The sequence below is a fragment of the Onychostoma macrolepis genome, chromosome 01 (assembly GCF_012432095.1).
Source record: "Onychostoma macrolepis isolate SWU-2019 chromosome 01, ASM1243209v1, whole genome shotgun sequence".
Taxonomy (NCBI): Eukaryota; Metazoa; Chordata; class Actinopteri; order Cypriniformes; family Cyprinidae; genus Onychostoma; species Onychostoma macrolepis.
Window position 1 is genome coordinate 30,021,300 of NC_081155.1, and position 26,498 is coordinate 30,047,797.

The window sequence follows — 26,498 nt, forward strand, 5'->3', positions numbered from 1 at the left end:
TATTTGCATACCTCTGCACACCCTGTTCACGCACAATGGACCAACACCAGCAGATGACATTGCACCCCAAATCATCACAGACTCTGGAAACTTAACACTGGACTTCAAGCAACTTGGGCTATGAACTTCTCCACCCTTCCTCCAGACTCTAGGACCTTGGTTTCCAAATGAAATACAAAACTTGCTCTCATCTGAAAAGAGGACTTTGGACCACTGGGCAACAGTCCAGTTCTTCTCCTTAGCCCAGGTAAGACGCCTCTGATGTTGTCTGTGGTTCAGGAGAGGACAACTGTAGCCAAATTCCTTGACACGTCTGTGTGTGGTGGCTCTTGATGCCTTGACCCCAGCCTCAGTCCATTCCTTGTGAAGTTCACCCAAATTCTTGAATCGATTTTGCTTGACAATCCTCATAAGGCTGCGGTTCTCTCGGTTGGTTGTGCATCTTTTTCTTCCACACTTTTTCCTTCCACTCAACTTTCTGTTAACATGCTTGGATACAGCACTCTGTGAACAGCCAGCTTCTTTGGCAATGAATGTTTGTGGCTTACCCTCCTTGTGAAGGGTGTCAATGATTGTCTTCTGGACAACTGTCAGATCAGCAGTCTTCCCCATGATTGTGTAGCCTAGTGAACCAAACTGAGAGACCCTTTTGAAGGCTCAGGAAACCTTTGCAGGTGTTTTGAGTTGATTAGCTGATTGGCATGTCACCATATTCTAAATTTGTTGAGATAGTGAATTGGTGGGTTTTTGTTAAATGTGAGCCAAAATGACAGGGTCTTGCTCTGATGGTCCTCCATGCACACCTTTAGTGACCTGTTTGTGTGGCATGTAGCATTGTTCTGCTGGAAAAACCTGTCCTCAGATTTGGGGAACATTGTCAGACCAGAAGGAAGCAAGTTTCTTGTCTTCCAGGACAACCTTGTCTGCAGCTTGATTCCTTCAAAGAATCAGGTCCTTCTCGAAGATGAATGTGTCCGATTCCAGTTCGAAGCACCCCCAGATCATCACCGATCCTCCACCAAATTTCACAGTGGTTGGCTTGAAGGCCTGTCCAGGTCTCTGTCTAACCATTAGATGACCAGGTCTTGGGCAAAGCTAAAAATTGGACTCATCAGAGAATAAATTCATCTGCATTTATTTCCAGCCAATTTCTTAATGTTTTCTTCATAAAGTTCTTCATAAATATTTGTATTAACATAAAAAGTTTTAACAACTGAGACATAAACTGAACAAGTTTAACAGGCATTTGGTAAACAGGAATGGAATAATGAGTCCCTGAAAAAGGGACTGCTACAGTGCTACAGTGCATCTTATTCTCATGGACTGCAGCAGATTTGAGAGATGTTCCTCCTCTCTTCCACCAAGGCATTTTTCTTGAACACATCTAGGGAGATACATGGTTACGCATGGTTTTTCACTGCAAGGATGATCAGCTCTGTCTCCTGTTTCGCTGTAGCACTTATAGTATGGGCATTGCAAGTTTATTGCCCTGGCCACATCTGCTATCCTCATCCCTAGTATTTATTAAAAAAGAAATCTTAAAAATAAACCGATTTGTACTTCAAATAGCAATTTCTTAAAGGGGACCTATTATGCACCTCATCTTATTGCAAAAGTGCAAAAACGCTGCTCAGGAGAGTTTCAAGATACTACAAACAGTAAATACATAAAATTATTAACATGTGCTAATGTGAGTTTATTTTTGTTGACAATATTTTAATAGTATTTAATGATTATGACCATATAAGCATTACAAAACAAATTAATAATATACCATCAATGAAAGCACAAAGCTGATTACAATATAAAGTAATTTTAAATGTTATTGCTATTAATATTATTTTCTAAAATGAGGTACATGTAATATAAAAGTACATATGTGACTAAAGATATTTTTGCAACAGCCAAGTCTCACACGCAGTGTACACATCACCGTCCGAATCCGTTCGCTTCATTTCGTTCACTCCTTTCTAATATAGTGCACTCAACTGCCTTACACTATATAGGGATTAGTGAATGAGTGAATGAGTGAACGAGTGAGCGATTTCGGACACGGCTATTGTATATCTCCAGCAGCTAACGTTACAGCTTGAAAACAGTAATGGCGGACTGCTGCTTCTCACTCAGGCCTGTATCTATGCTAACAGGGCAGAGAGTGTCACAAATGGGTGGGACTTTTTCCCCTCGGTGACGTGTACATAGGGAGAAATCTGGAACTGCTTGTTTGGAGAGACTGATTATAATTTATTGGGATTATAAAACAATGAGTGGGTTGATTTGTACCATTATAGGCTGGTTGTTTTCACACACTGCGGCCACTCAGCTGTGTTCAAACATGGGTGCTTATGAAACTTATGGGCAACTGAAACTTGACTGAAAAAACTTTTATTTTTGACTTTTATTATGACTTATTTTGACTTAGATCATGGGTCACCAAACTTGTTCCTGAAGGGCCGGTGTCCTGCAGAGTTTAGCTCCAACCCTAATCAAACACACCTGAACCAGCTAATTAAGGTCTTTCTTGGTATACTTGAAACTTCAAGGCAAGTGTGTTGAGGCAAGTTGGAGCTAAACTCTGCAGGACACGAGCCCTCCAGGACCGAGTGTGGTGACCCCTGACTTAGATGCACGGTTCTCAGTGCTGTCAAAATAAAAGTTGCCAAATATCACCTCATGTCAGCTTTGACTAAATATCAGTGGAACACTAATTTTATTTTATTTTATTTCTTGATTATTGGCATGCAGGTGCTAGGAAATTCTAAAACAACCAACCAAATAAAATACACACATATTAATCTCTTTTGTTTGCATGCCAGTGATTACCGTTCTGTGTACCAGTGGGGGCACGCATGTCTAAGGTTAAACACTCCAGGTTTAAATCAACAGATGCTAAGGATTTTAAGTTAGATCAAGGTGACAGAATCTAGCAGGCCCCCCACCATCTGTCAAAAGTGGAGCTAGCCACAAACATATCCACCATGTCACCATCAGTGACGGGATGTTTTTCTTAAAAGATTTGAAAAGAGATGGAGATAGTGTATAAGTAAAAAATAAATAAATAAAAAAATAAAACCATCATGGCCTTGTGCTTACCAAGTTTCTAAGTTATCTAGCAGTTAAAGAATTAGCTATTTTTACACATTAAAATCAAGATATTGTCATTAAGATTATTAATTTCAGGACCCTTAAATTTCAGTCTGTAATGTACTTAAAGTTAAACCTTCTTTTTTAATTGATCAAACATCTGCGTGGCAATAATAGCTAACACCTTGTGCATGTGTCCTCTATGATGTTAATGTAGGTTTTGTGTGTTCCTCAGGTTCTGTCTGCCTGAACGCTTCACTTTCCCAGCTGCGCAGCAGCAGTGTGAAGCTGTCTGTCTCTGCTCAGGATGGAGGAGGCATGTCTGCTGTTTATCCTGCTAACATCACAGTTAACATCTTGCAGAGCGACCAGCCTCCTGCCCTCTTCCAAAAAGCCCACTACACCTTTTCCATCTCTGAGGATGCACCCGTGGGCTCCTCTGTTGGTTTGGTTCAGGCTGTTACCCCTGCCAGTGAGTTTTCCTTGCTTTTTCTGAGAAATGTTATGACTCTCACACTTTGCCCTATTTGAGGCTGGACAGTGTGACACTATGTTTAGTTGAAGAAGAAACCTATTTGTTAACACTTTACAATAAGTTAAACATTAGTTAAAGGTGCAGTAGGAGATCTCGAAAATGCTAACTTTAGCCTGATAGCACTGAAAGTAAACGTCCCACCCGCCCTGCAATCGCCGTCCAAAGCCACGCCCCCTGAACTCACATATGCTCAAAGAGCAGAATACCAGAGACAACATTAAATTACTACAATAGGCTACATCAACGGTTTCCAATTACAGTCTTCGCGCCCTCCCTGCTCTGCACTTTTCATATGTATATCTTATCACGTCCAACGGTTGTTCTGTTCGACGTAATAAGTTCCCTACGAAGTGGACATCACCAGATATCCCTCCAGTTCAAAGCGTATGTTCCATACAAAGGGCATTAAAGTGTGCGAGACATGAATTTAAATTGTATTTATTTACAGCGGTATATTATGTCACACTTCACACTTCTCTAGTAAGTTTCGTCTGTGTGTGAAGATGCTGTGCAAATCCGTGAATGAATGTTCCGAAGTGAAATAAACTTCAACGGATTTTCCTGCTCAGGGAGTAGGGAGCAATGAACACTGTGTAGGGAGCATGTCAATCGGAAAACAGTTCATGCACAGAGCTCACTTCTAATGAGCTGGTTATCTGAACAGAGTGTGATAACTAAGCGAGACATGCAAAATATGCAGAGCGGGAGGTGCGAGGACTGGAATTAGGAACCACTGGGATACATCGTGTCATTCACCAGTGAGAAAACTTTATAGCACAGTTAGTAAAAGTACTACAATAGCAGGAAGGAAGATCGGGTTGTTGATGTTTGTCTGCCATTCGCTCTGTCTGCGCAGCGTGCGTGAACGCGCTGATGATGTATCCTGTCTGCGTGAACAGGGTGTGCAGAGGTATGCAAATACATACGTTGACAGGCAGGTAGGAAAGCCAATTAAAACGCTCGGACCGAGTATTTTGATTGGACGAACATTTCTTGGTCCTACACCTTCCACAGAATATATAAATACAGATAGATACATTTAGACCACTTAACTTAATGATTGCTATCAGGATGTGAAGAGACTTTCAACCAGAATAACAAAAAATATTTCTGAAGACAATCACCAATGGCACCTTTAATGGATTAGTTAACAGTAACTAACAATGAACAACACTTTTATACAGTATTATATCTTTGTTGATGTTACCTTGTACATACATACTAATGTATCTCTTACCATTTATAGCTAATTTTTTTAGTGTTAATTATTTGACATCAATTTATTATGAACAACACATGTATACAGATTACAATAAGATCCAGTGATAACCCTAATCATTTTTTTTTCTGTTAAATAACATTAGTAGAGACTAGAGAGCCTACAAACAGTTGTAACACATCATGTGAAATAGGTCACACTTTACAATAAGGTTTACAAAGTGCATAATAAATTCTTTATTAAAGATGAATCATGTTACTAAGGAATCTACAAACATTTGAAATGGTTTTCACTTTGCAGTGAGATTCTCTCTCTCTCTCTCACACACACACACAAACTTTAGTAACTTTTAAGTAACTTTAATAAAGTGTTTATTGTTAGTTCATAGCATAATGCTTTAAGTAATGTAAACACAGAGCATGTACTTTGAATGTTAAGAAATGTTCATCTATAAATGAACATAAACTACTATAAAATTCATCCAAAAATGAAAATTTGCTGAAAAGATGAGTTTGTTTCTTCTTCGGAACAGAGAAATGTAGCATTACTTCACTTGCTCACCAATGGATCCTGCAGTGAATGGGGTTATAGAGTGAGAGTTCAAACAGCTGATAAAAAATGTCACATTAATCCACAAGTAATCCACACAACTCCAGTCCATCAGTTAAAGCCTTGTGAGGTGAAAAACAGCATTATTTTACTTCCAATCTTTTTCTTTATATTTAACATAGAACAATAAAACAGAAAAAAGAGAATATGAAAAAAGAAGAAAAAACCCAACCCTATATACCAGTCAGAATTTTTTATCTTTTTCTTGTTTTTGTTTTAAAGTTTCTAAAGTGGCCAGATTAAGTAGTCCATAAACTTTGCTAATGGACTGTTTTACTCCACACCTATGCTCGAGAATAGAATCAATGAGAGATCGATGAGGACAACAGGGGAAACAGTTTGATTTTGATGATACAAAGCTTCTAAGCTGTAAATACCTATAAAACTGTGTGTTAGGAATAGCAAATCTCTGAATTAATTGTTCGAAGGAGGCAAATATGTAATCCAAATACAAATCATGCGATGACCTAATACCATTTGAAAAACAGCATTTTTTAAATAAATTTATCATTAGGATGTTTTTGACTTTAAATCGTTTATTCTGGTTGAAATATGAATTAAATGGCTGAAGTCTTCTAATTCATAGAAATTGCTTTCTCCATGAGAAAAGTCATCTCATCTGAACAAAATATGGACAGATCAAGCACCACTTCACAAGTCAAGACAGTCTAAAACTGTACTAAACAAACAAGTCAGTGGATTTTGATGTGAGATGACAACAGGGGGATGGACTTTGTCACTGGAGGATGTGTTATAATAGATTATGGACTGGTATTTTGGCCAGAGGCAGCTGTTTATATTTAAAAAGCCTTGATGAATTTTTTTTTTTCTTACAAACACTCAGCTTTTTACTTCACAAGACATTAATTGATGGACTGAGTCAAGCTCAATCACTGCAGAGGATCCATTGGGAAGCAAGTATTGTAATGCTAAATTGTTTTTTTTTTTTTTCACATTAAAGGGTGAGAGATGTTTCACACAAAAATGAAAAATTTGCCATTATTTACTCACCCTTATCCTGTTCCAAGCCTATATGAATTTATTTTATCTGTTGAACACAAAAGCAGATATTTTGAAGAATGTTAGTAACCAAACAATTGTTGGGGAGCCATTGACTTTTTTTGGATACTATGTATGGAAGTCAATGGTTATCAACATTTTTTTCAATACCATCAGAAGAAAGTATCAGGTTTGGAACAGGGTGAGTAAATTACCATTCTGATTTTTGGTTGAACTATCCCTTTAACTAATGAATTAACAAATGTAAAAAATGTAAGATAGGCCTATTAATGTTGAGAAATTCAATATAGATATACTAGTTAACATTAACAAAGGATAACTAAAGCTGTAAACAAATCTTGTTTATTAGTTTATGTTAACTAATGCATTAACTAAATGGTAATGTAATATAATGTAAAACTGTTAGGGCCAGATTTACTAACTTTTGGTGTTAAAATAGTACTGTCAGGATTTACTAAGACGCACAGTGAAGAATTAACGCTGAAAAGGTTATACACGGCTATTTTTTGTGCCCGACTTTATTGAATAGGCCTGTACATTTGTAGGAGTTTCCCTTTCAGACGCAAAATTTATGGGAGGAGATTATTCAAATTAATCACGCATCCCGATTTACAAATTTTTGCACTCATCAAATTACTGGAATTTGTGCCATTATTTAACGTCTTAAAGCGCTTAAAGCAGGCAGTAATTTGCGCTGCTCTTGGTAGATTGCGCTGGTCATTATGGACATTTTATCCTACCCGTCAGATTTTCCTTTCCATGCGCACATCAATATTGCGTCTTTTTTTTCATGCTGAACAACAATAGCCTATTTAATGTATCTGCATTACTGTATGGGTAGGTTTAGGGTTGGGGTAGGTGTAGACATTAATAAAACACAATCTAATAGGTAGAAAAAAGTATTTATTGTTGGTTTCCGGTAGCTGTATCCCTTCTAGCCACAACCGCGAATATAACACATAATTACTGTATTTGCATTACTGTAAGGGTAGGTTTAGGGTTGTGGTAGATGTAGACATTAATAAATCATAATGTGACAGGTAGCATTTTTCATTGTTGAATTGTACTACCTACTGTTTTAATGGGAGGTAGCAAAATCTGACAAGGTAGCACAAATCGACAGAACACCGGCTGCGCCAGTGTTCTTTAATGTGCGCATTGTCAGTAAATCACGCGCAGAATTTCCCCCTCCCATCGGCGCTTTCATGGAATTGCGCTCTAATGATAATTTGCCCTGTTTAGTAAATCTGGCCCTTAATGCTGGGAAATGACGAGTTAACATTATCAAAGATTAACTAATGCTGTATACAGATATTGTTCATTGTTAGTTAATGTTAACGAATGAATTAACTAATGTTAACAAATACAATCTTATTGTAAAGTTTTGTACAGGTAGAGAAAATAGACATAATATTAAACCATGTTTAATTTATTTCAAGAAATGTGTGTAGATCACACATTGTATTTATTGAAAATATGTTCGTTATTTTTTCCAGTATCAATAATAAATTAAATATGAAATTCATTTGGAAGCCCTGCAACAAATACAAGTTCCTTTTTTTAACATCTTGCTTTTCCACTAAGTATAACCTACTATTTCCAGTCGTTGTTACCCCAGTGGCTAATCCAGTTTGCGGGTCAGGGATGAGCTGATCAGAGGGTTAAATATCAGTCTTAGTTGGCAGGGTTGTTAGGATAGATAATGAGATCTGCTGTGGTCTGTTTCTCCTTGTCTACAATCAATTGTTTTTAGTGAACAGTATTTTATGCCCATTAAGGTATTAGGGTTAATCACACATTCTTAACGTACTCAGTGATTCACATCTACTTAGTCTGAGGTCATTTTAGATTTTGATTTTATAATAGTATGCTGTTATCAAAGTATATAGTAGATATGTGCTTTTGTGGAAATGCCTAAAAAGTTACATAAAAGGCTGGTAACTGTTAGATTATGATTTGGTTTTGCAGTAAAAAATGTACTGGTTCGAATCATAAAATTAAGTGTGATTGAATTACTCGCTTAAAACATTCCATTTTTTATTTATTTAAGTGATTTGCAGCGGTTTTTGGCTTACACACATGCATACACGCACACACAAATGTTTAGAGTGCACTTCAACAGTAGACAGTCAGTTGAGGTTAACGTTTAGATTAGCTGATTAACCCTCTCTTCAAGTCAAATGAAGGTTCAGAAATTCTGAGTTGCAGAGGGGGGCAGGTCGCTTAATCTCTGGGGGCTTTGGTTTTCTCCAGCTGTTTCAAAGTCTCAACTGTCAAACAATAGGATAATGACAATACCACTTTTAATATATATGTTAGGGGTAAGTGTGTCATTACGTTCTAAATTTATAAGCACACCGTCTGTGTGACACTGACAAAGATTTATGTTAAAGTTAATAGGTGATGTATTAAAAAAACATTCAGACATTTTCTTAATAAGATCATTTCATACTTGACCAGCCAATTAAATTCCTGAAAATCCTTTAAATAAAACTGTGAAGCAATTGTTCACCCATAGAATAAAAATATTGATTTTATTTTTCAAATTTGCAAACTGTTATTTTTTCACGAAACTCTGATATAAGGGAGAATTAATGGTGAATTGTTCAAAATTATTATTCAGAAACTTTCATTTTGAGTTGCATGGAAAAATAAAAGAGTATGGGTTTGGAACAACATGAGTAATTAAAGGCATAATTTTCATTTTTGGGTAAACTATACCTTTAAAGGTATAAGCACACTGAAAAAAAAATGGGTAACACTTTAGTATAGGGACCAAATCTCACTATTAACTAGTTGCTTATTAGCTTATTAGCTATTATTAAAAATTTGGCTGTTTATTAATTATCAAGCATTTATTCTACATGGCCATATTCTACATCCCTAATTCTACCCAATGCTTAACTTAATGGCTACCTATTAATAAGCAGCAATTTAGAGTTCATTAAGGCAAAATACATAGTTAATGGTTTGTTAGTAGTGAGAATTGTACCTTAAAATAAATTGTGACCAAAAATTGTGTAGGATTTATTTTATTAAGTTTCACTCAGAAATTGCTAGTAAATTTAAACACATTGAATAAAATGTAAAATATTGATGTTGTAAGACTGAAATAGTGTTTACTTATAAAACATACTCCATTATTTTTTGTTTTATAAAAAAAAAAAACTTTTACTGTGTATCTTATTTTTCAGGTCATATTAATGATATTTTTGTGGTCTTTGTCCCTGTAATTTCAGATTCAGTGGAGCTAGTCTCATACATCATATCCTCAGGTGACCCTCAGCGGCTTTTCTCAATTGATTCCCAGTCGGGCATCATCACCACCGGCCAGCCACTGGACTTCGAGTCCCTCTCTTATGTTATTCTGAACATACAGTTCCACATGGGAACCCTTCCTATCTACAGCAGTGCACAGGTCAATATCTCCATCACTGATGTCAATGACAACCCTCCTGTGTTCCAGAAGACCTCAGAACACATCACCATATCCCATAACACCCCTCCAGGCACGCCAATTTTCATTGCACATGCCCATGATGCTGACAGCGGCCTTAATGGCAGAATTCACTATATGTTACGTCCTGAGAGCCACTTGTTTTCCATTCACCCACGTATTGGGACTCTCATGCTAAATGGCGTCCTCTCTGGAGATTCCAGCCAGAGGTACGAGCTCAACGTCATAGCTGAGGATGAGGGTCATCCTTCATTGAGCTCTACATTACGTCTTGTGATAGAGATGGATTCCTTAGGCTCTGTGGAAGATACAATGGCCTTTGAAACTTTGGTTTATCAAGTGGAAATTGGAGAAAGCGCTCCAAAAGACACTAGAATGATTCAGGTACGTGCTCATGGAACCAGATCCCAGCATGGAGGGACCCCTGGCAAAGCGCCCCCTGTCATTACTTACTCCCTTAAAGCCCTCTCTGGAGTCCCACCATTCAGAATCCACCCAGAAACTGGATGGATGTTTGTATCTCAGAGTCTTGACTATGAAACTGAACCCATCTACAGATTTAGTGTGTGTGCAAAGGCACAAAATGGCAAAACGGAGGCCACAGCAACGGTGGTTGTCATGGTTCAGGATGAGAATGACAATGCACCTGTGTTCAGTAGGGATGTGTACTTCTTCAGTTTGCAGGAGGGACCGTCTCCTCATGGGATGATTGGGACAGTAAAAGCTACAGACAGAGATTCACGTAACAATGGAGTATTGTCCTACATCCTGCTGTCTGAGGGAAAAAACTTTCGCATCAACCCCAGAACAGGTCAGAATTACTTTCAAATTAGTGCTATGTTTCATACACTGCTTTGTCAAAAAAGCAATCCAAAAATTCATTAAAAATGATTTTGTATTTTGAATAAAAATAAACTAAACTAAACTGAAATAAACCAAGATAAAATAACCATAATAAATAAAATAACCTTCTAACCTTTTCTTTATGGATATTGTTCTACATTATACAAAATGCTCTACATTGTAAAAACAGATTATTGTATGTTTTACAAGAAAATACTATTTCTGTCTTTCTACTTCAAAATTTCACCTTCAATTCTATGTTTTACTTGCTATTTCTTTGTAATTATTTGTGAAATTTCCTAGCAAAAATCCTACACCAGTTCTGTGTCTTCTTTCTCTGGCTATAGGAGAGATCATAAACATGGTGGCTTTGGATCGTGAGGAGCAAGCACAGCATGTTTTGAGGGTGATGGCCACAGATCAGGGTCGACCACGTCTTAACTCCACCACTACTGTTCACATCCTTGTCACAGACGTCAACGATAACCCCCCACAGTTCACACACCTACCTGCCACTAAAGAGCTAAACTTGCAGGTCATAATAATACTTTTTCTAGAAAACACAAGCAATACAAAATATAATTGTAGATTTTATTTAAATTAAATTAACAGGTTAATTATAGAGTTTATGTACATTGAGCACAAGAAGTAATATGTTTCAGTGATGTTTTTTGTAATTCTGAAAGTACAATGTCTTTATATTGTAAATGGTAAGTGTTTTTTTTTTTTTAAAGAAATCAATGCTTTTATTCAGCAAGGGTGCATAAAATTGATCTAAACTGACAGTAAAGACTTGTACATTGTTAAAAAAAATATCTTAATAACTTGTTATTGTAAAATATCTGTTATTGTAAATTTATATCCATCAAAATTAATTGAATTTAACAATAGATTAACAACTTTTCTTAGTATTGATAATAAGAAATTTTACTTGAGCACCAAATCAGCATACTAGAATGATTTCTGAAAAACCACGTGACACTGAAGACTAAAGAAAATCACTAAATAAAAAACTTCAATGCACTGTAAATTACTTTGGATAACAGCATCAACCAAATGCATATATAATTTGCTAATTGTTTTGTGCAGGTGTGGGCAGGCATTCCAGTGAATTCTGTTGTAATCACTATGTTTGCTAAAGACCTGGATGCTGGAGAGAATGGAACCGTCAAGTTCACAATGAAAGGTAAACTGATGAGGAGAGGACAATTTATTTTTAATTCATGGTCATTTGTGTTTATATCCCCCTGCTCGAAAGAAAAATATTGTGATTCATTACGAGATGTCTAATGTTTCTTCATATTTTTAGATAATCGACTGGACCACTTTAGTATTGATAACCGTAATGGTGATGTCAGGGTGACATCACGGTTCTCCTCAAACCCACAGCAGCGCTACACCCTGAGAGTTGTTGCCACAGACGATGGTCTTTTTCCTCTGGAGGAGACTGCAGTTATTCACATACAGGTTAGTGGAGCTGGTACTGGCATATAACAACACTGTGTGTGTGTCTATGTGTGTGTGTGTGTCAAAGTAGGGCTGAAGACTTGCTTATTGATTTGTCTTTTCTGTGTACAATCTAAAAAAAAGTTGTTGCCACATTTATCATTTTGTGAAATGTGTGCGAAATCCAGTCATTTCAATGAGAACTGGCACAATAAGGACTTCCTGTGCCAATAAAATTTCAAGTCAGGTTCAAGTTTTTTGACCTTGGTGAACTTTGCAAGGCCAACCAATAACAAGTGAACAGAGATTCATAACTGAGAAACTAAACAAAATCCACAATGGATGAGATGCTTATTCTGGCAGTGTCTACTCATCCAGTTTTGCACTCTACACCTCAGTTTTATAAAATATTTTAAAAAGAAGGCTGTTTGGAAGCTATTTATTTAGGATGTATATACACATACATACAACAAAAAGAAAACAAGTATAGAAAATAATTGAGAAAGCTAATGTTAGAGGGTCAAATAAAGATGGAATAGATGTGTTTTTAGCTGTTTTTTTTTTTTTTTTTTTTGAAGATGGTAAACATGCAGTAATTTGCATTATTTAAATGGCTAAATAGAGTTAAATAGAGGATAAATAGAGTCAAATAGAGTTATGAGGATTTCAGGAACAAGGTGTCATGTAAATCAGGTAAATAATACATGAACAAACCCCTCTGCAAAAACCTTCAGAATATAGATGTATTGAACTGGAAAGTTTGGTGTATGTAGGTGCTAATTAAGTGGAGATTTCTGGCTCAGTGCATGAGAAAAAATCATTTTGAGAAAACAGTCTTTAATTATATGTATTGACATCTACAGACACATATAGATGAAGTGCAATAAAAATAAACACTTATATGTTTATTAGTCTAAATAATAAGCAGAGCATAAAAAACACCTGTAGCTAATTCACCTGTAGTGTCTTGTCGTAAATGTTTTAAGAAGAGTTAAACAAATTTTGTTTTTTATTCCAGGTTTATGCCTTAGACCAACAAAACGGAAACTCAAAGGATTTTCAGAGCCACAAATACTTCACTGTGGGGGAAGATGTAAAACTGGGAACTGTCGTTGGATCACTTGGGATTTCTAATGCACCAGATATGCAGTTACGATATTCTATTGTCGAGGGTGATGGTAGTTTACAGTTTGGCATCAAAAGCTCTAGTGGCGAGCTTTATGTGGCACAACATCTGGACTACGAAGTCACACAGCGCTACTTCCTGGTTGTCCGTGCAGAAGCCCCTCCCACGTATAATGTCACTGCATTTGTGGTGATCAGTGTTGTTGATGTCAATGACCACACCCCCTGGTTTCCTGGTAATGACAACTTTGTTGTGTTCGGTGTTTATGAGGATGTTACCAATGGAACGGCGGTGTATGTGTTTAATGCACATGATGGTGATGGAAGTCTGCATAACAGTGAGCTTTATTATTCTTTGACCTATGACCCCGACCCTGCCATAGAGGGACTGCCTTTACACATCGACCCTCACACTGGAGTTGTCAAAACAAATGGACGGTTGGACCGTGAGCACACCGAGAACATTGTATTCAGAGTCACTGTCAGTGACAACGCAGAAGAGCCTGCTGATAGGAAACAAACATCAGTCATAGCTCAGGCGATTCTGTTGGATATCAACGACAATAATCCCACATTTGTCTCCACTGAAATGGCTTGTGTCCCAGAGGACACAGAGGTGGGACTTTTGGTTCATCATGTGATGGCTAAAGATGAAGACGAAGGGAGTAACGGGCATGTCATTTACAGTGTAATTTCAGGCAATGAGATGGGCTACTTTCATATGGAAAGCACAGGTAAATAATAATAATACATTTTATTTAACAGCGCCTTTCATAACACCCAAGGTCAACTTACAAGCAATAGATAAAGACATCATAGAAACATCATAGAAACAGTATAATACAATACAGGCTAGTAAAAAAAAACAGGTCATAGAAAAATGATATGTCTTAAAACGGGATTTGAAAGTATGCAGACTGTTACTATTCCGAATTTCGAGAGGGAGAGAGTTCCATAGATGAGGGGCCGCATGGCTGAAGGTTCTAGCTCCCATGGTAGTTAATCGTATACGTGGTGACACCAGGGAGAGTGAGTGTGAAGATCTCAGAGTGCGAGGAGGGGTGTAGATATGAACAAGATCAGTAAGGTATGGAGGAGCAAGATTGTGAAGCGCCTTGAATGTGAGAAGCAGAATTTATTATTTATTACATGGGAATTATAAATGAATTATTATGGGATGGGTTTAGGGATGCAAATTAATGTAGGTCTAGGATAAAATTATAGTTAAAGACAACGCAAAGTTTAGCTTACCTTCATAAAAATGTCCTTGGTCTTATTTGGCATGATTAATCACTACACATTATTCAAAATAAAGAAAAGTCATAAAATTTAATTTACTCTTAAATCTTGAATTACATTTCTTAAATTTTTTATTTAATTTACTCTGCTTCTATAATGCCTGACATAACCTTACTTGTCATGATTAGCTATAGATGTCTCTGTTCCCTTTCAAAAGTTTGGGGTCAGTCAGATTTAAAAAAAAAAAAAAAAAAAAAGACTTGCTCACCAAGGCTAAATAAAAACAGTAATATTGTTAAATATTATTACAATTTATGAAAATAACTGTTTCCTATTTTAATCTATTTTTTTTTTTAAATCACATTCTCCTTCAGAAATCAGTGTAATATATGCTGATTTGGTGCTCAAAAAACATTTCTTATTATTAATGTTAAGAACAGTTCGACTGCTTTAGTTTTTTGTAGCAATGTAAAGATCTGTACTCTCAATTTTAGTCAATTTAATGCACTCTATCTGGAAAATCTTAGATAGATAATATTTCTCTCTCTCTCTCTCTTGCAGGGCATCTGTACCTGAATTCATCCCTGGATTATGAATCCCAGAATGTCCATATCCTCACTATCCAGGCCAGGGACAGCGGCATCCCCTCTCTGTCTTCTACTCAGACGCTCACAGTGAAGATTTTGGATGTTAATGACAATCCTCCTGCCTTCCAGCAGCACATTTACAATACCACCGTCATGGAGAACAGAGAACCCAGAGAGATCATTGTCACAGTCACTGCAGTTGACCTGGATTCAGGTAAGACCTCAAAATCTCATCATGAGACCTTTTCAATATTTTAGCTAAACTGGGTTTAACATTTAACTCGGTCAAACAACATATATTGTAAATGAAATATCAGTTAATATTCAAACTGTTGCAGAAATCACCACAAGATGGCAGTATGGTTACTCACAGACACAGCATCACACAGAGCTTCCAACTTCCTCCATGCTTTTTTTAATGGTTTAATTATAATTGTCATAGTTTCTGCATTATGTCAGAAATTTTCATCATGCTGCATTAAGTTTGCCTTATTATTTTCTTAATCAATGTTTAGCTTTTGAAATAACCACTTTCATGAATGTCAGCATACATACACAGTTTTCTTTATCCGATAGTGTAGTATTGTCATTTACTGTTTGATGTTACACATTTCTGTAACAGAAGCAAGTCTCCATGTAGCTTCAAGTGTGCAAAACATTTCAGCATGAGTAGCTTAAGGTAGTGGATTTCTTTCATATTTGTTCATCATGTTTTCAGTCTGGAAGTCCAGATGGCCTTGGTCATCAGACTTGAAATTTATTTAGTTAGCAGACTTCTGTTAAAAACCTACATCCACCTGAATTATGTTTCGTCGAACTTGATTGCTAACATAAATCAACGGCTCTTTGTGTTCTTTTTCGCACGTCGTGTGTTATTCTGTGCGTCTTGTACCTAGTCCAAATATTCGCAAATCTACCAGGCCCTTTTAAAATACCTCAGCCGCAATATCAGTGTCTGCTTGTCTCTGCTTTCTGACGTTATTCTAGAACAGCAGTCAGGCCTCCTGCAGGATATTTGAAATTGTGTGTGATGATTCACTAACTCAAGCCATCTGTGCTAATAAAGGCCAGTTATTTTTTCTCCCAGAATTCACTCCTTTCAGCAGTGTGGTCTATGGTTTTTCTTTGATTTTATCTTCCATTACGTTAAACCTCACGAAACCCCATGAAACCGCTGTGCCAAATGTTCATCAGATGAAGATTGATATTGTTAGTAATTGATTCAACTTTCTCTTGCTGTTGCATTAATGCAGTTTGATTTTAGTAAACTCATTAAGCTGATATATGACGTTTGTGGCTGCTTGTGAATTTTCCAGCTTATGTGTCTACTTGAGTTTGAGTGTGTCATCATGTGGGTCAGTGACCTGACACTCATTTTTTGTCCTATTTATTCATTTATTTAAAAATACATTACATATGCCATATGCAATTTTTAGATTTTTTATTAAAATATCGATATTGTTGCCAGCACAAAACAAAACATGTTAAGGTGATACAACTGATATCCTAAGAAAAAAGCCTCATTAAAACAATGACATTATTGAAAAGGGAAACATAATTATATATTAGTGTGGCATAATTTGTATTTCTTTCATGTAACTGTAACGGCAATTAATGTAAACAGCAACTGGTGATTGTTTGACACTCTTGAAAAGCATCCTCACAAGTTTCATAGCCCTTGCGGAATATGCAAAATTTTAATGAGGGGATCATAAAAATGTAATGTTATTTTTATTTAGTACTGCCCTGAATAAGCTACAAATGTTTACATATACACCACAAGACAATATGACTGAATTTATAAACATTGTCTTGTTACATGAATGATCCACAACTGTTTTCATGTTTTGTGATAGTTGTTTGTGAATCCCTTGTTTGTCCTGAGCAGTTAAACTGCTCACTGTTCTTCAGAAAAATCCTCCAGGTTCTGGACATTCCTTGGTTTTCCAGTATCTTCTGCGTATTTGAACCCTTTCCAACAATGACTATATGATTTTGAAATCCATCTTCTCACACAAAGAACAATTAAGGGACTCGTACACAATTATTACAAATGGTTAAAACATTTACTGATGCTCAAGAAAGAAACACAGTGCATTAAGAGCAGGGGGTGTAAACTTTTGAACAGGATAATGTGTATATTTATCTTATTTTGTCTTGGAAAAACATCTTTTTTCATTTAGCACTGACCTTCAGAAGCTAATACCAACATGTTTTCCAGAAGAAAAATAAGTACAATTTACCCTGTAAATCTAAAAATATTTAGATTAAGTTAAAAAAACTTTTGTAATCTAATGAAATGTTACAAATTACTTTTTTAAAGCATGTATTTTATAATCTGTATTGAAATACATTTTAAAACCTTCCCAACCCTGATAGTCAGTAGAAACAAAGTTACTTATAGTTGGTAGAATGTCTAAAGTGAACTATCAAAATAAAATGTTACCTAGAAAGGTTTTTCAAAACTATATGAAACCAGCATTAAAACTCATTGTCCCAAGTCTGTATGTAACTGTAAGTGTGTCTGAATGAGGGTCAATGTGGAAACACTGTGTTTTTAAATCTGTGTTTTTGTCTGACAATGTGTCTAAGTGTGTGTGTGTGTGTGTGTGTGTGTTTTCACACTTCTGCTCTACATAAACCACAAATCCAAATTCTCCACCAGTGTGATGGTTGTATGCTGGGCCAGCTCTTTTATCCCATTTTTCCCTTCAATTCAGAGATCAGATAAGAAGCTCAGAAATAGCACTTTGCCAGACAAGATGATAAACAGACCTCATTCAGCTGTCAAACACTGGTCATTTCTGTATTTGTTGGCACCCTCAACACAGAAGTGAAGGAAAATGCACATTAAAAAGCCAATTATATTTCCCACAGAGGCGAGTTCTGCTGTTAGCTACAGCTTGTTACCTGGTCCTGGATATGAGCTCTTTACGATAAACTCCCACACTGGTGAGATCAGCACCTCCACTCAGCTAGACAGAGAGATCCAATCCAGTTTTACTCTCAGAGGTGAGATCTACTGTCTGCCTGCATCCTCCCTCCCTCTTATCCCTGTATCTACTACTGCAGCTCACTCATCTCTCCAGAAAACAAGCACCAAAATCATGCACAGACCACTATTTATTTCCTTTAACATGCATGTTTTGAATGGTGCGTTTTTTTAAAACTGTTCAGTATTTGTTTTCTTTTCATGCTTAAGTGATACATTAACTAGTACATTTTATATTGTATTAATATTGTTTGTAGAATTGTAATTGGTTGGAATAGGGCTATATGCATAGTAAATGGTTTCAGATGTTTTACAAGCCATTTTTTGCTTACGGTGTGATATATTACTTCATGTTTATTTCAGGAAAAGAAAATGTTTCAGTTTCAGTTACCTTTAATAACCCTGTTAAGCCGATTTGTTTTTCTTTGTTTCAGGACATATTGGCAGTGTTTTCAAAAGGCTGTAATTGTATGCTCATTTCAAAATGTGACCCTGGACCACAAAACCAGTCTTAAGTTGCACAGGGATATTTGTAGCAAGAGCCAAAAATATGGGTCAAAATTATAGATTTTTCTTTTATGCCAAAAATAATTAGGATATTAAGTAAAGATCATATTCCATGAAGATATTTTGTAAATTCATTACTGTAAATATATCAAAACTTTGTTTTTGATTAGTATTATGCATTACTAGGAACTTCATTTGGACAACTTTAAAGGCGATTTTCTCAATATTTTGATTTTTATATTTAATAGTTGTATCTCGGCCAAATATTGTCCGATCCTAACAAACCATACATCAATGGAAAGCTTATTTATTTTGAAAAAATTGACACTTAAGACTGGTTTTGTGGTCCAGAGTCACAAATCTTAACATAACATGGTCACCTCCTCATGTATTTTTGGCTGCTTTACAGTTCAGGCAGAGGACAGTGGGACTCCGTCTCTGTCCAGCACTGCCACAGTCTTGTGCTCTGTCCTGGATGATAACGACAACACTCCAGAATTTTCTCAGCCTGACTTGCATATAGTTATCCCAGAGAACTTGCCACCAGGAGTCATTCACATCCTCCAGGCCTCAGATATTGATAATGGACTAAATGGAACTATTCAGTACTCCATAGAAGGTACGCAATTTCATTTGGCCTTCTAATTTAACACACGTGCATTTGTTTAAAAATAATTATTCAATTAAAAAAATAATTTCACTGTAATGGTTTGTTGAACCATTTCTAATGCCTGCTTGATATATTGGAATTGTAGTGTCCAAATTTGTATTTGCAACTTAATGTGCAAACAACTTGTACAACACACTGCTGGTCAAAAGTTTAAGGTTGGTAAGATTTTTTTATGTTTTTGAAAGAATTCACTTTTGCTCATCAAGGCTGCATTTTTATTAAAAAAAATTAAAACAGTAAAAACAGTATGTTCTGATATATTATTAAAATTTAAAATAGCTATTTTCTAATTTAATATATTTTAAAAATTCATATATTCCAAAATTTCAGCAGCCATTAATGTCTTCAGTGTCACACGATCCATCAGAAATCATTCTAATATGCTAGTTTGAAGCTCAAGAAACATTTCTTTTTATTATCAGTGTTAAAAAGAGTTGGGCTGCTTAATATTTTTGTGGAAACTGTATTTTCAGGATTCTTTGATAAGTTTTGTTCCTGCTGAATAAAAGTGTTAATTTCTTTAAAAAAATCTTTCTGACCCAAACTGTTGAAAAGTAGTGTATATATGAAAAATGTATACTTAAAGAAAACCTATCCTAAGGTGAGGATCAGTGCTTATGTCTCTTTTTCGTCTACTATTAGACGATGAAGAGTGTTTCAGCATTGATGCTGTTACTGGAGCAATCAGCACCACGAGAATCCTGGACCGAGAGGAGCGATCCAACTACTCGCTCGTCATCACTGCAGCTGACCATGGGCATCCACCTCTGAGCTCCACTGCACTGCTGCACGTCACCCTCTCAGATGAAAATGATAACAGCCCCTCGTTCACTCGGAAAAGCTATCGTTCCAGCATTAGCGAGGGGCTCCCTGCAGGTTCAGAGATCCTACATCTGATAGCATGGGATCCCGACGAGGGGCCCAATGGTGTAGTGACCTTCTCCTTGGAGGAGGAAAATTCTGGAAACTTTTATGTTGATGGCTCTACTGGTGTGATAAGGCTTACAAAGCCATTGGACCGTGAAACTCGTTCCCAGCATGTTTTCCGTGCTGTAGCTACTGACAGCTGCAGCCAGGGTCCACGCAGCTCAATCGCTACGGTTACAATACAAGTGGAAGATATTAACGACAATCCACCGGCATGTATTAACAAGTCCATGCAGGTGTCAGTGTCTTCCATGACCACACGTCCCAGTCGACCCATCATAACGGTTACAGCCCAGGATCCGGACCAGGGAGACAATGGGACAGTAGTTTTTAGCTTAGCAGAAGAAGATGAGATGTTTCAGGTTGATGATTCTGGAGCTGTGAGGTTGAAAGCCCCCCTGAGTAATGAGGTGTATGGGACAAAGGTGCTCCGTATACGGGCTGCGGATCTAGGTAGACCTTCCCTCACCTCTAGCTGCCTTGTGCTCATTCAGCTTAACGGTGCAGAGCCACCGTTACAGTTTACTGAAGAACTCTATGAAGTCACGATGCCAGAGAACAGCAAGACAGGTATACTTGACGAATTTGAGATATTTTCTCTTGACGTTTCACAATTGATTTACTTAGTTGTCAAATTAGAGGTGTATATTTCTGAGAAAATCATTATTTGTGGATGCCAGACTGACTGTGTTTGTTTATACCATTTCTTATTTATAAGGTTCTTGGGTGGCAAATGTTGTAGCTCATGACCAGGCAGCAGATGAAGGAGCGATCAAGTACAGTATTTTCAGTGGCAATGACAATGAAGCCTTCACTATTAACCCAATTACAGGTGAAAATTGTATAGCCACCATCATAATTTAATAGTGTTTTAAGAAAAAAAAAAATTCTCTCATTAAAAAAAAAAATAATAATATACATATATATATATATATATATATATATATATCACACGCACCATAATTTTGCGTATAATAATTGTTATTAATGTAATATATTGATAATGCATTGTTATTATTATTTGTATTTCTAGTTAATAATGATGATAATAGCAATATACTATAAATTTATTGTATGAATAATAAGAATAAAAAAAAAAGTATCACTAAAAAAACATTTGTTTTCAAAAAATCTTTTATTTTGGCCATTTTGTTGACAATAGAATAAAAATTAAAAAAGAAGAAAACTTAAGCATCCTTCGGTTAGGCATTTCTTAAAATGTATATATATTTCAGTATTGAGAAAGTAAATGTAACAAACAGTTGTTCTAGAAGAATAAACTTTATCATGCTGCTTTGTAGTAGGAAGTTTGTGATCTAGGGGCATTTTAAAGCTTTTTATTTTCTGAAATATTCCCATTGACAGGTGATATCACAGTTAGGGAGCAGAGACTGATGGACTTTGAGGTACAGCATAAAATTCACCTAGTGGTTCTGGCTGAAAACGGACACCAAACAGCCTACGCCAGGGTGGCTATCACTCTACAGGACGTCAATGACAATGCACCAGTGTTCAAGCAAAGCTACTATAGAACAGCTGTATGGGAGGGACAGATTCATAACACCTATGTCATGCAGGTAATAATCTTGCGATTTTGCTTCACAATGCCATGATTGTTATGGTAATCATTTTTTATGGAATTACTTTTTATATAAAACTGATTCACACAAGGAGACTTTATATAACTTCACAATCATAGAAGTAACTATTGTGAATACAAATTGAATCAAGGACTGTATGATCATTAGTTAAACCAAAATTATTTTCAATTTACATACCAGACCCAATTTTAACAAACATAATTTAATTTTGTAGGTGTTAGCAACAGATTCTGACAGTGGTGTAAATGGGCAGATCAGCTATTTCATTGTGGATGGGAACCACAATAATGCATTTGTGATCGATTCTGTTCGTGGGATTCTTGCCACCAATGCTGTTTTGGACAGAGAAATTGTCTCATCCTACAAGTATGACACACTTCTTGGCTTCTTCTACTATCACTTAATTTTGATGTGGAAATGGTCTATTGGAAATTGTTTGACCAATCATGGATGTCCTTTTTTTGGTAGCTCAACAGGCTAGGAATTTCTATTTTTTGTATTTATTTATTTTTTTTAAATACAGGTTAATTCTTCAGGCTGAGGACATGGGAAGTCCTCCCCTTACAGGCACCTGCACTGTCCGTGTCCAGGTTGTAGATGTGAACGACAATAGTCCTACAATTCCATCCATGGAACCAGTGACCATTGCAGAAAGTATGAAACGTATCTATTTGTTCTGGTACAATGCCAGCATTCTGACACCTTTCTTATTTTATTTAATAAGTTTCACTGTGTTGAAGAACAACATGCTGAAAATATTCGTTCCTTTTAATCTGCACAGATCTTCCTGTTGGCTACATTGTCACCCAAGTGACTGCAAATGATGTAGACCTTAGCCCTTCTGCAACATACAGATTCATAGAGAAGGATCAGACCAGCAGACGTTTTGCAATTGACCAGTACTCAGGAGTAATTACCACAACTAAAAGTCTGGACTATGAAGATCAAGCTGTCTATACATTGAGAGTGGAAGCATCAGACTCTGTCCATCAAACTGAGGCTGAAATCTCCATCAGGGTGTTGGATGTCAATGATAACCCTCCAGTCTTCTCTCAGGAGTCATACAAGGTAAAATATTAAACTATTGTAAGGGGCCTTGATTACTTTGTCAATGTTTACTTTGCAATAATGACCAACTGGCTGTGCATTATCTCATTATGCATATTAGTATTGTAGAATACTATCATGCACTATTCATGCCCTTCTTACTTGACCATCTTTTGCTACATACATCCAGGTTGTGTTGCCTGAGCAGACATCAGCAGACTCATATGTTGTGTCTGTATCAGCAACTGATAAAGACTCTGGCCAAAATGGAAGAATTTCTTATAGGCTTCTTTCCTCCCCAGCGAGAGGATTCTACATTGATCCTTACAATGGTAATTTTCTGCAAAAATTATTCGCTCACAAACTACAGTAATAAAGAAATTTTAACTCACTAGATGACAGAAATAGTAGTATAAATAGTCATATTTATTGCATCTTTATATAAAACAATCCTTTGTGTAAAATAAGAATTAATGTGAATTTTATACTGCCTACAGGTTCAGTGTTTACCAACAAACCTCTGAACTATGTTGCAAATGGAAACATGTTACGGTTACTGGTGGAGGCACGTGACAGTGGTGACCCAAACCTATTTAGTGTCACTTCTGTGGACATAGAGGTGGTGGACTTTAATGATAATGCCCCGTTCTTCACGCAGAACTCATACGAGGTGAGTGTTCCTGAGGATCTATCTGTCGGAAGCACTCTCCTCACTCTCTTCGCAGAGGACAAGGACTACTCAAATAAAAACACGCATTTGGATTATGCAATCATAGGTGGAAATGACAAGAGGCGGTTCTGCCTTGATGTTGTTAGTATTCCAGGTGAAGCCCAAAGCCGAACTGTTGGCCAAATAGTGCTCTGTGATACTCTGAACCGAGAGGCCACAGACACTTACTTATTGACTGTGACTGTAACGGACAGGGGAACCCCTCCCCTTAACAGCTCAACTGTGGTAACAGTCAAAGTCCTTGATATTAATGACAATGCACCTGTTTTCAGTAGTCCAGAATACCATGCACAGGTTACTGAGAACAGCCCCTTAGGTACAGCCCTTATCTATATCTCTGCCTATGATCCTGATATAGGAGAAAACGGGACTGTAATGTACAACATTATCTCAGGTAACAGCAAAGGCCTGATCAGAGTGGACTCTTCAACAGGCATTCTTGAAGTTAATGGTACACTGGACTATGAAGAGGATAGCAAATTAACCCTAACAGTCCAAGCATCAGATGGTAACCCAAGTGACAAAAAAATATCTTTTGCCGTTGTTTACATATTGGTACTGGATGAGAACGATCATTCCCCATTCTTCATGTTCCCCACCCACAACTGCTCTGTGCCTGAAAACCTGCCAGCTTTTACCCATGTGTGCACAGTACATGCTGTTGATGAAGATGCAGGAACCTTCGGACTTCTTACTTATTCTATTTTAACCGCCTGTTTTGTGGATTATGACAGTAGCAACCCAGAGAAGAAAGAAGCCTTTGGTATTGATCCTCTTACTGGAGACATCCATACAAAACAGACGTTTGACTATGAAGGAGAGAGTGAATTCTGCTTTGTGGTTGAGGCACGTGACAAAGGAGATCAAGTGGCAACCTTGCGAGTACGAATTGAAATTGAAGGCATTGATGAGTTCAGCCCCATCTTCACACAGAACGTGTACCATTTCTCTCTGCCGACCAGTGTCAGGGTTGGCCAAAGTATAGGCCAGCTGATGGCTATGGATCATGATGGTGGTATGGATGGTTTGGTGGAATACTCTTTAGTCAACCCATCCCCATTTTTCAGTGTCAACAAAACAACTGGCTACCTATATATCTCAAACTCTGTGTATCAGAAAAGAAGCCCCATCTCAAATGAGACAACAGAGGACCTGACTGTTCTAGCAAGCAGCCCCAAACTAGACTCCAGGACGTCAATCTGTCATGTAGTTGTGAACATATCCAGTTCAGCAAAGGCTCTGACAAGTGTTGATCTCAGTGTCCACACTGCCAGTCTCACGGTGTCATTGATAGTGTTCCTCCTACTTTTAATAAGCTTTATTTACATTGTTCTAAGGTACAGGCTCAAAGAGAAATCTGCAAAGAAATCAACTTCCTTATCTGCTAACCTCAACCATGAGTCTGACTCTTTAGAAACAACAGGTGAGAACCTTCACAGCAGTATCAGCGATATTAACCTCCAAGATTTACAAGAACCATTAGGCATGTTGCAAAGAATGGATATCCCAATCCCTTCAAGAAACTCAAACTCGAAAACCTCGAGTGGAAGAGGATCTACGGAGGAAGAGACTACTGAAGATCAAGAGATCAAAATGATCAACAAGTTTGCATGTTTTAAACAGCTCAGCTCTGTCACAGCACAACAGGCATCAAGAGTCTCAGACTCAGGGATCCCTGGGGACTCAGACCAACTCTCCTTTCACTCGGTAGATGAAGACCCATCTTCCAGTGCCAATATAGGTATAGTCCAAATAGTGGACATGCCCAGTTCTGAAAGTCTCCATAATTTCAAGGATGAAGGAGGAGGTGAGGGGATGCTCCCTCAGGTGGTAAACATGAAGGAAGTGGAGGAAGTCATGAGAAGGTGCATGTCTATGTCTGATGACCAAGGTTCAGTTGAGGGCTCACTCACCAATCTGATTTCCTCTGAGGAACAGCTGCATGGAAGCTACAGTTGGGACTACTTTCTCAACTGGCAGCCACGCTTCCAATCTTTGGCCTCTGTTTTTACAGACATTGGGATGCTTCCAGATGAAGGAATGAGGGCCAGAGATTTGGCGCCAGAGTCTCAGAGCCTTCTACGGCCACCTCCTCTCATCACAGCAGTTGCCCAATCAGGAATACGTGCTGTCCCTCCCAGAATGCCCTATAGAAGATCACCACTGGTCAGATTGCCCACATACACCAAGACTCACACTAGAAACACAGAGCCATTGACCCATTCAGCAATGACTCCTAGTTTCTCCCCCTCTCTGTCAGTACTTACCGTTAGGACACCTAGTACCTCTCCAGTGGTCTCAGAAACAGGTTTGGGATGCTACACAAAAGTTGCAACACTGCCAAGAGACATCTTGGATGAAGCAGAGATTCAAGTGTAATCTTGTATTTCAAATATTTTTGTTTTTTCAAAGCAAATGTAAAATCTTCACTTCTTTAAGTTACAATGTGCTTTTGTGTTTTAGGGTAATATTTGAATTTTAGTGTTTTTTTGGGGGATTTATTGTATGAATCAAGATGACTGTAAAGACATTTTATTTTTGATAAATAATGCTAATAACCAAAGTTATAACCATAATACAACACACATTTGTATTATATTAGCTTTTTATTTTGTTTTGTTTTTGTTTGTTTGATTTTGCTGATTCACTTAAAGTAGATGTTGTTCTCATTATCTAATTTTAATTTTGCCAAATAGTTTCAAAATCCTGAATTGTGGGGGCTAGGAAACAGAAAGATATGCGAGGATCTCTCTAAGTACACTGAAATTATTTATGTGTGTGTGTGTGTGTGTGTGTGCGCGTACGTTTTTGTGACAAATGAGGACATAAATTTGTATAATGACAAGGGTATGACATAGGT

General features: G+C 37.1%; 1 protein-coding gene across 1 annotated transcript in view; it reads left to right on the forward strand.

Moving 5' to 3' along the window:
* Positions 1-26,082, forward strand: part of dchs2 (dachsous cadherin-related 2) — a 35,402-nt gene extending 9,320 nt beyond the window's left edge. Inside the window, exons 4-20 of the mRNA XM_058778750.1 lie at positions 3,320-3,556; positions 9,707-10,735; positions 11,115-11,302; positions 11,857-11,953; positions 12,077-12,234; positions 13,232-14,072; positions 15,139-15,378; positions 18,042-18,176; positions 19,073-19,282; positions 19,976-20,830; positions 20,979-21,092; positions 21,626-21,837; positions 22,076-22,227; positions 22,385-22,515; positions 22,643-22,929; positions 23,099-23,240; positions 23,406-26,082. Coding sequence (XP_058634733.1) covers positions 3,320-3,556; positions 9,707-10,735; positions 11,115-11,302; positions 11,857-11,953; positions 12,077-12,234; positions 13,232-14,072; positions 15,139-15,378; positions 18,042-18,176; positions 19,073-19,282; positions 19,976-20,830; positions 20,979-21,092; positions 21,626-21,837; positions 22,076-22,227; positions 22,385-22,515; positions 22,643-22,929; positions 23,099-23,240; positions 23,406-26,017 — 7,640 coding nt within the window. The 3' untranslated portion in view covers positions 26,018-26,082. The remainder of the gene's footprint in view (positions 1-3,319; positions 3,557-9,706; positions 10,736-11,114; positions 11,303-11,856; positions 11,954-12,076; positions 12,235-13,231; positions 14,073-15,138; positions 15,379-18,041; positions 18,177-19,072; positions 19,283-19,975; positions 20,831-20,978; positions 21,093-21,625; positions 21,838-22,075; positions 22,228-22,384; positions 22,516-22,642; positions 22,930-23,098; positions 23,241-23,405) is intronic.
* The last annotated feature ends 416 nt before the right edge of the window (positions 26,083-26,498 follow it).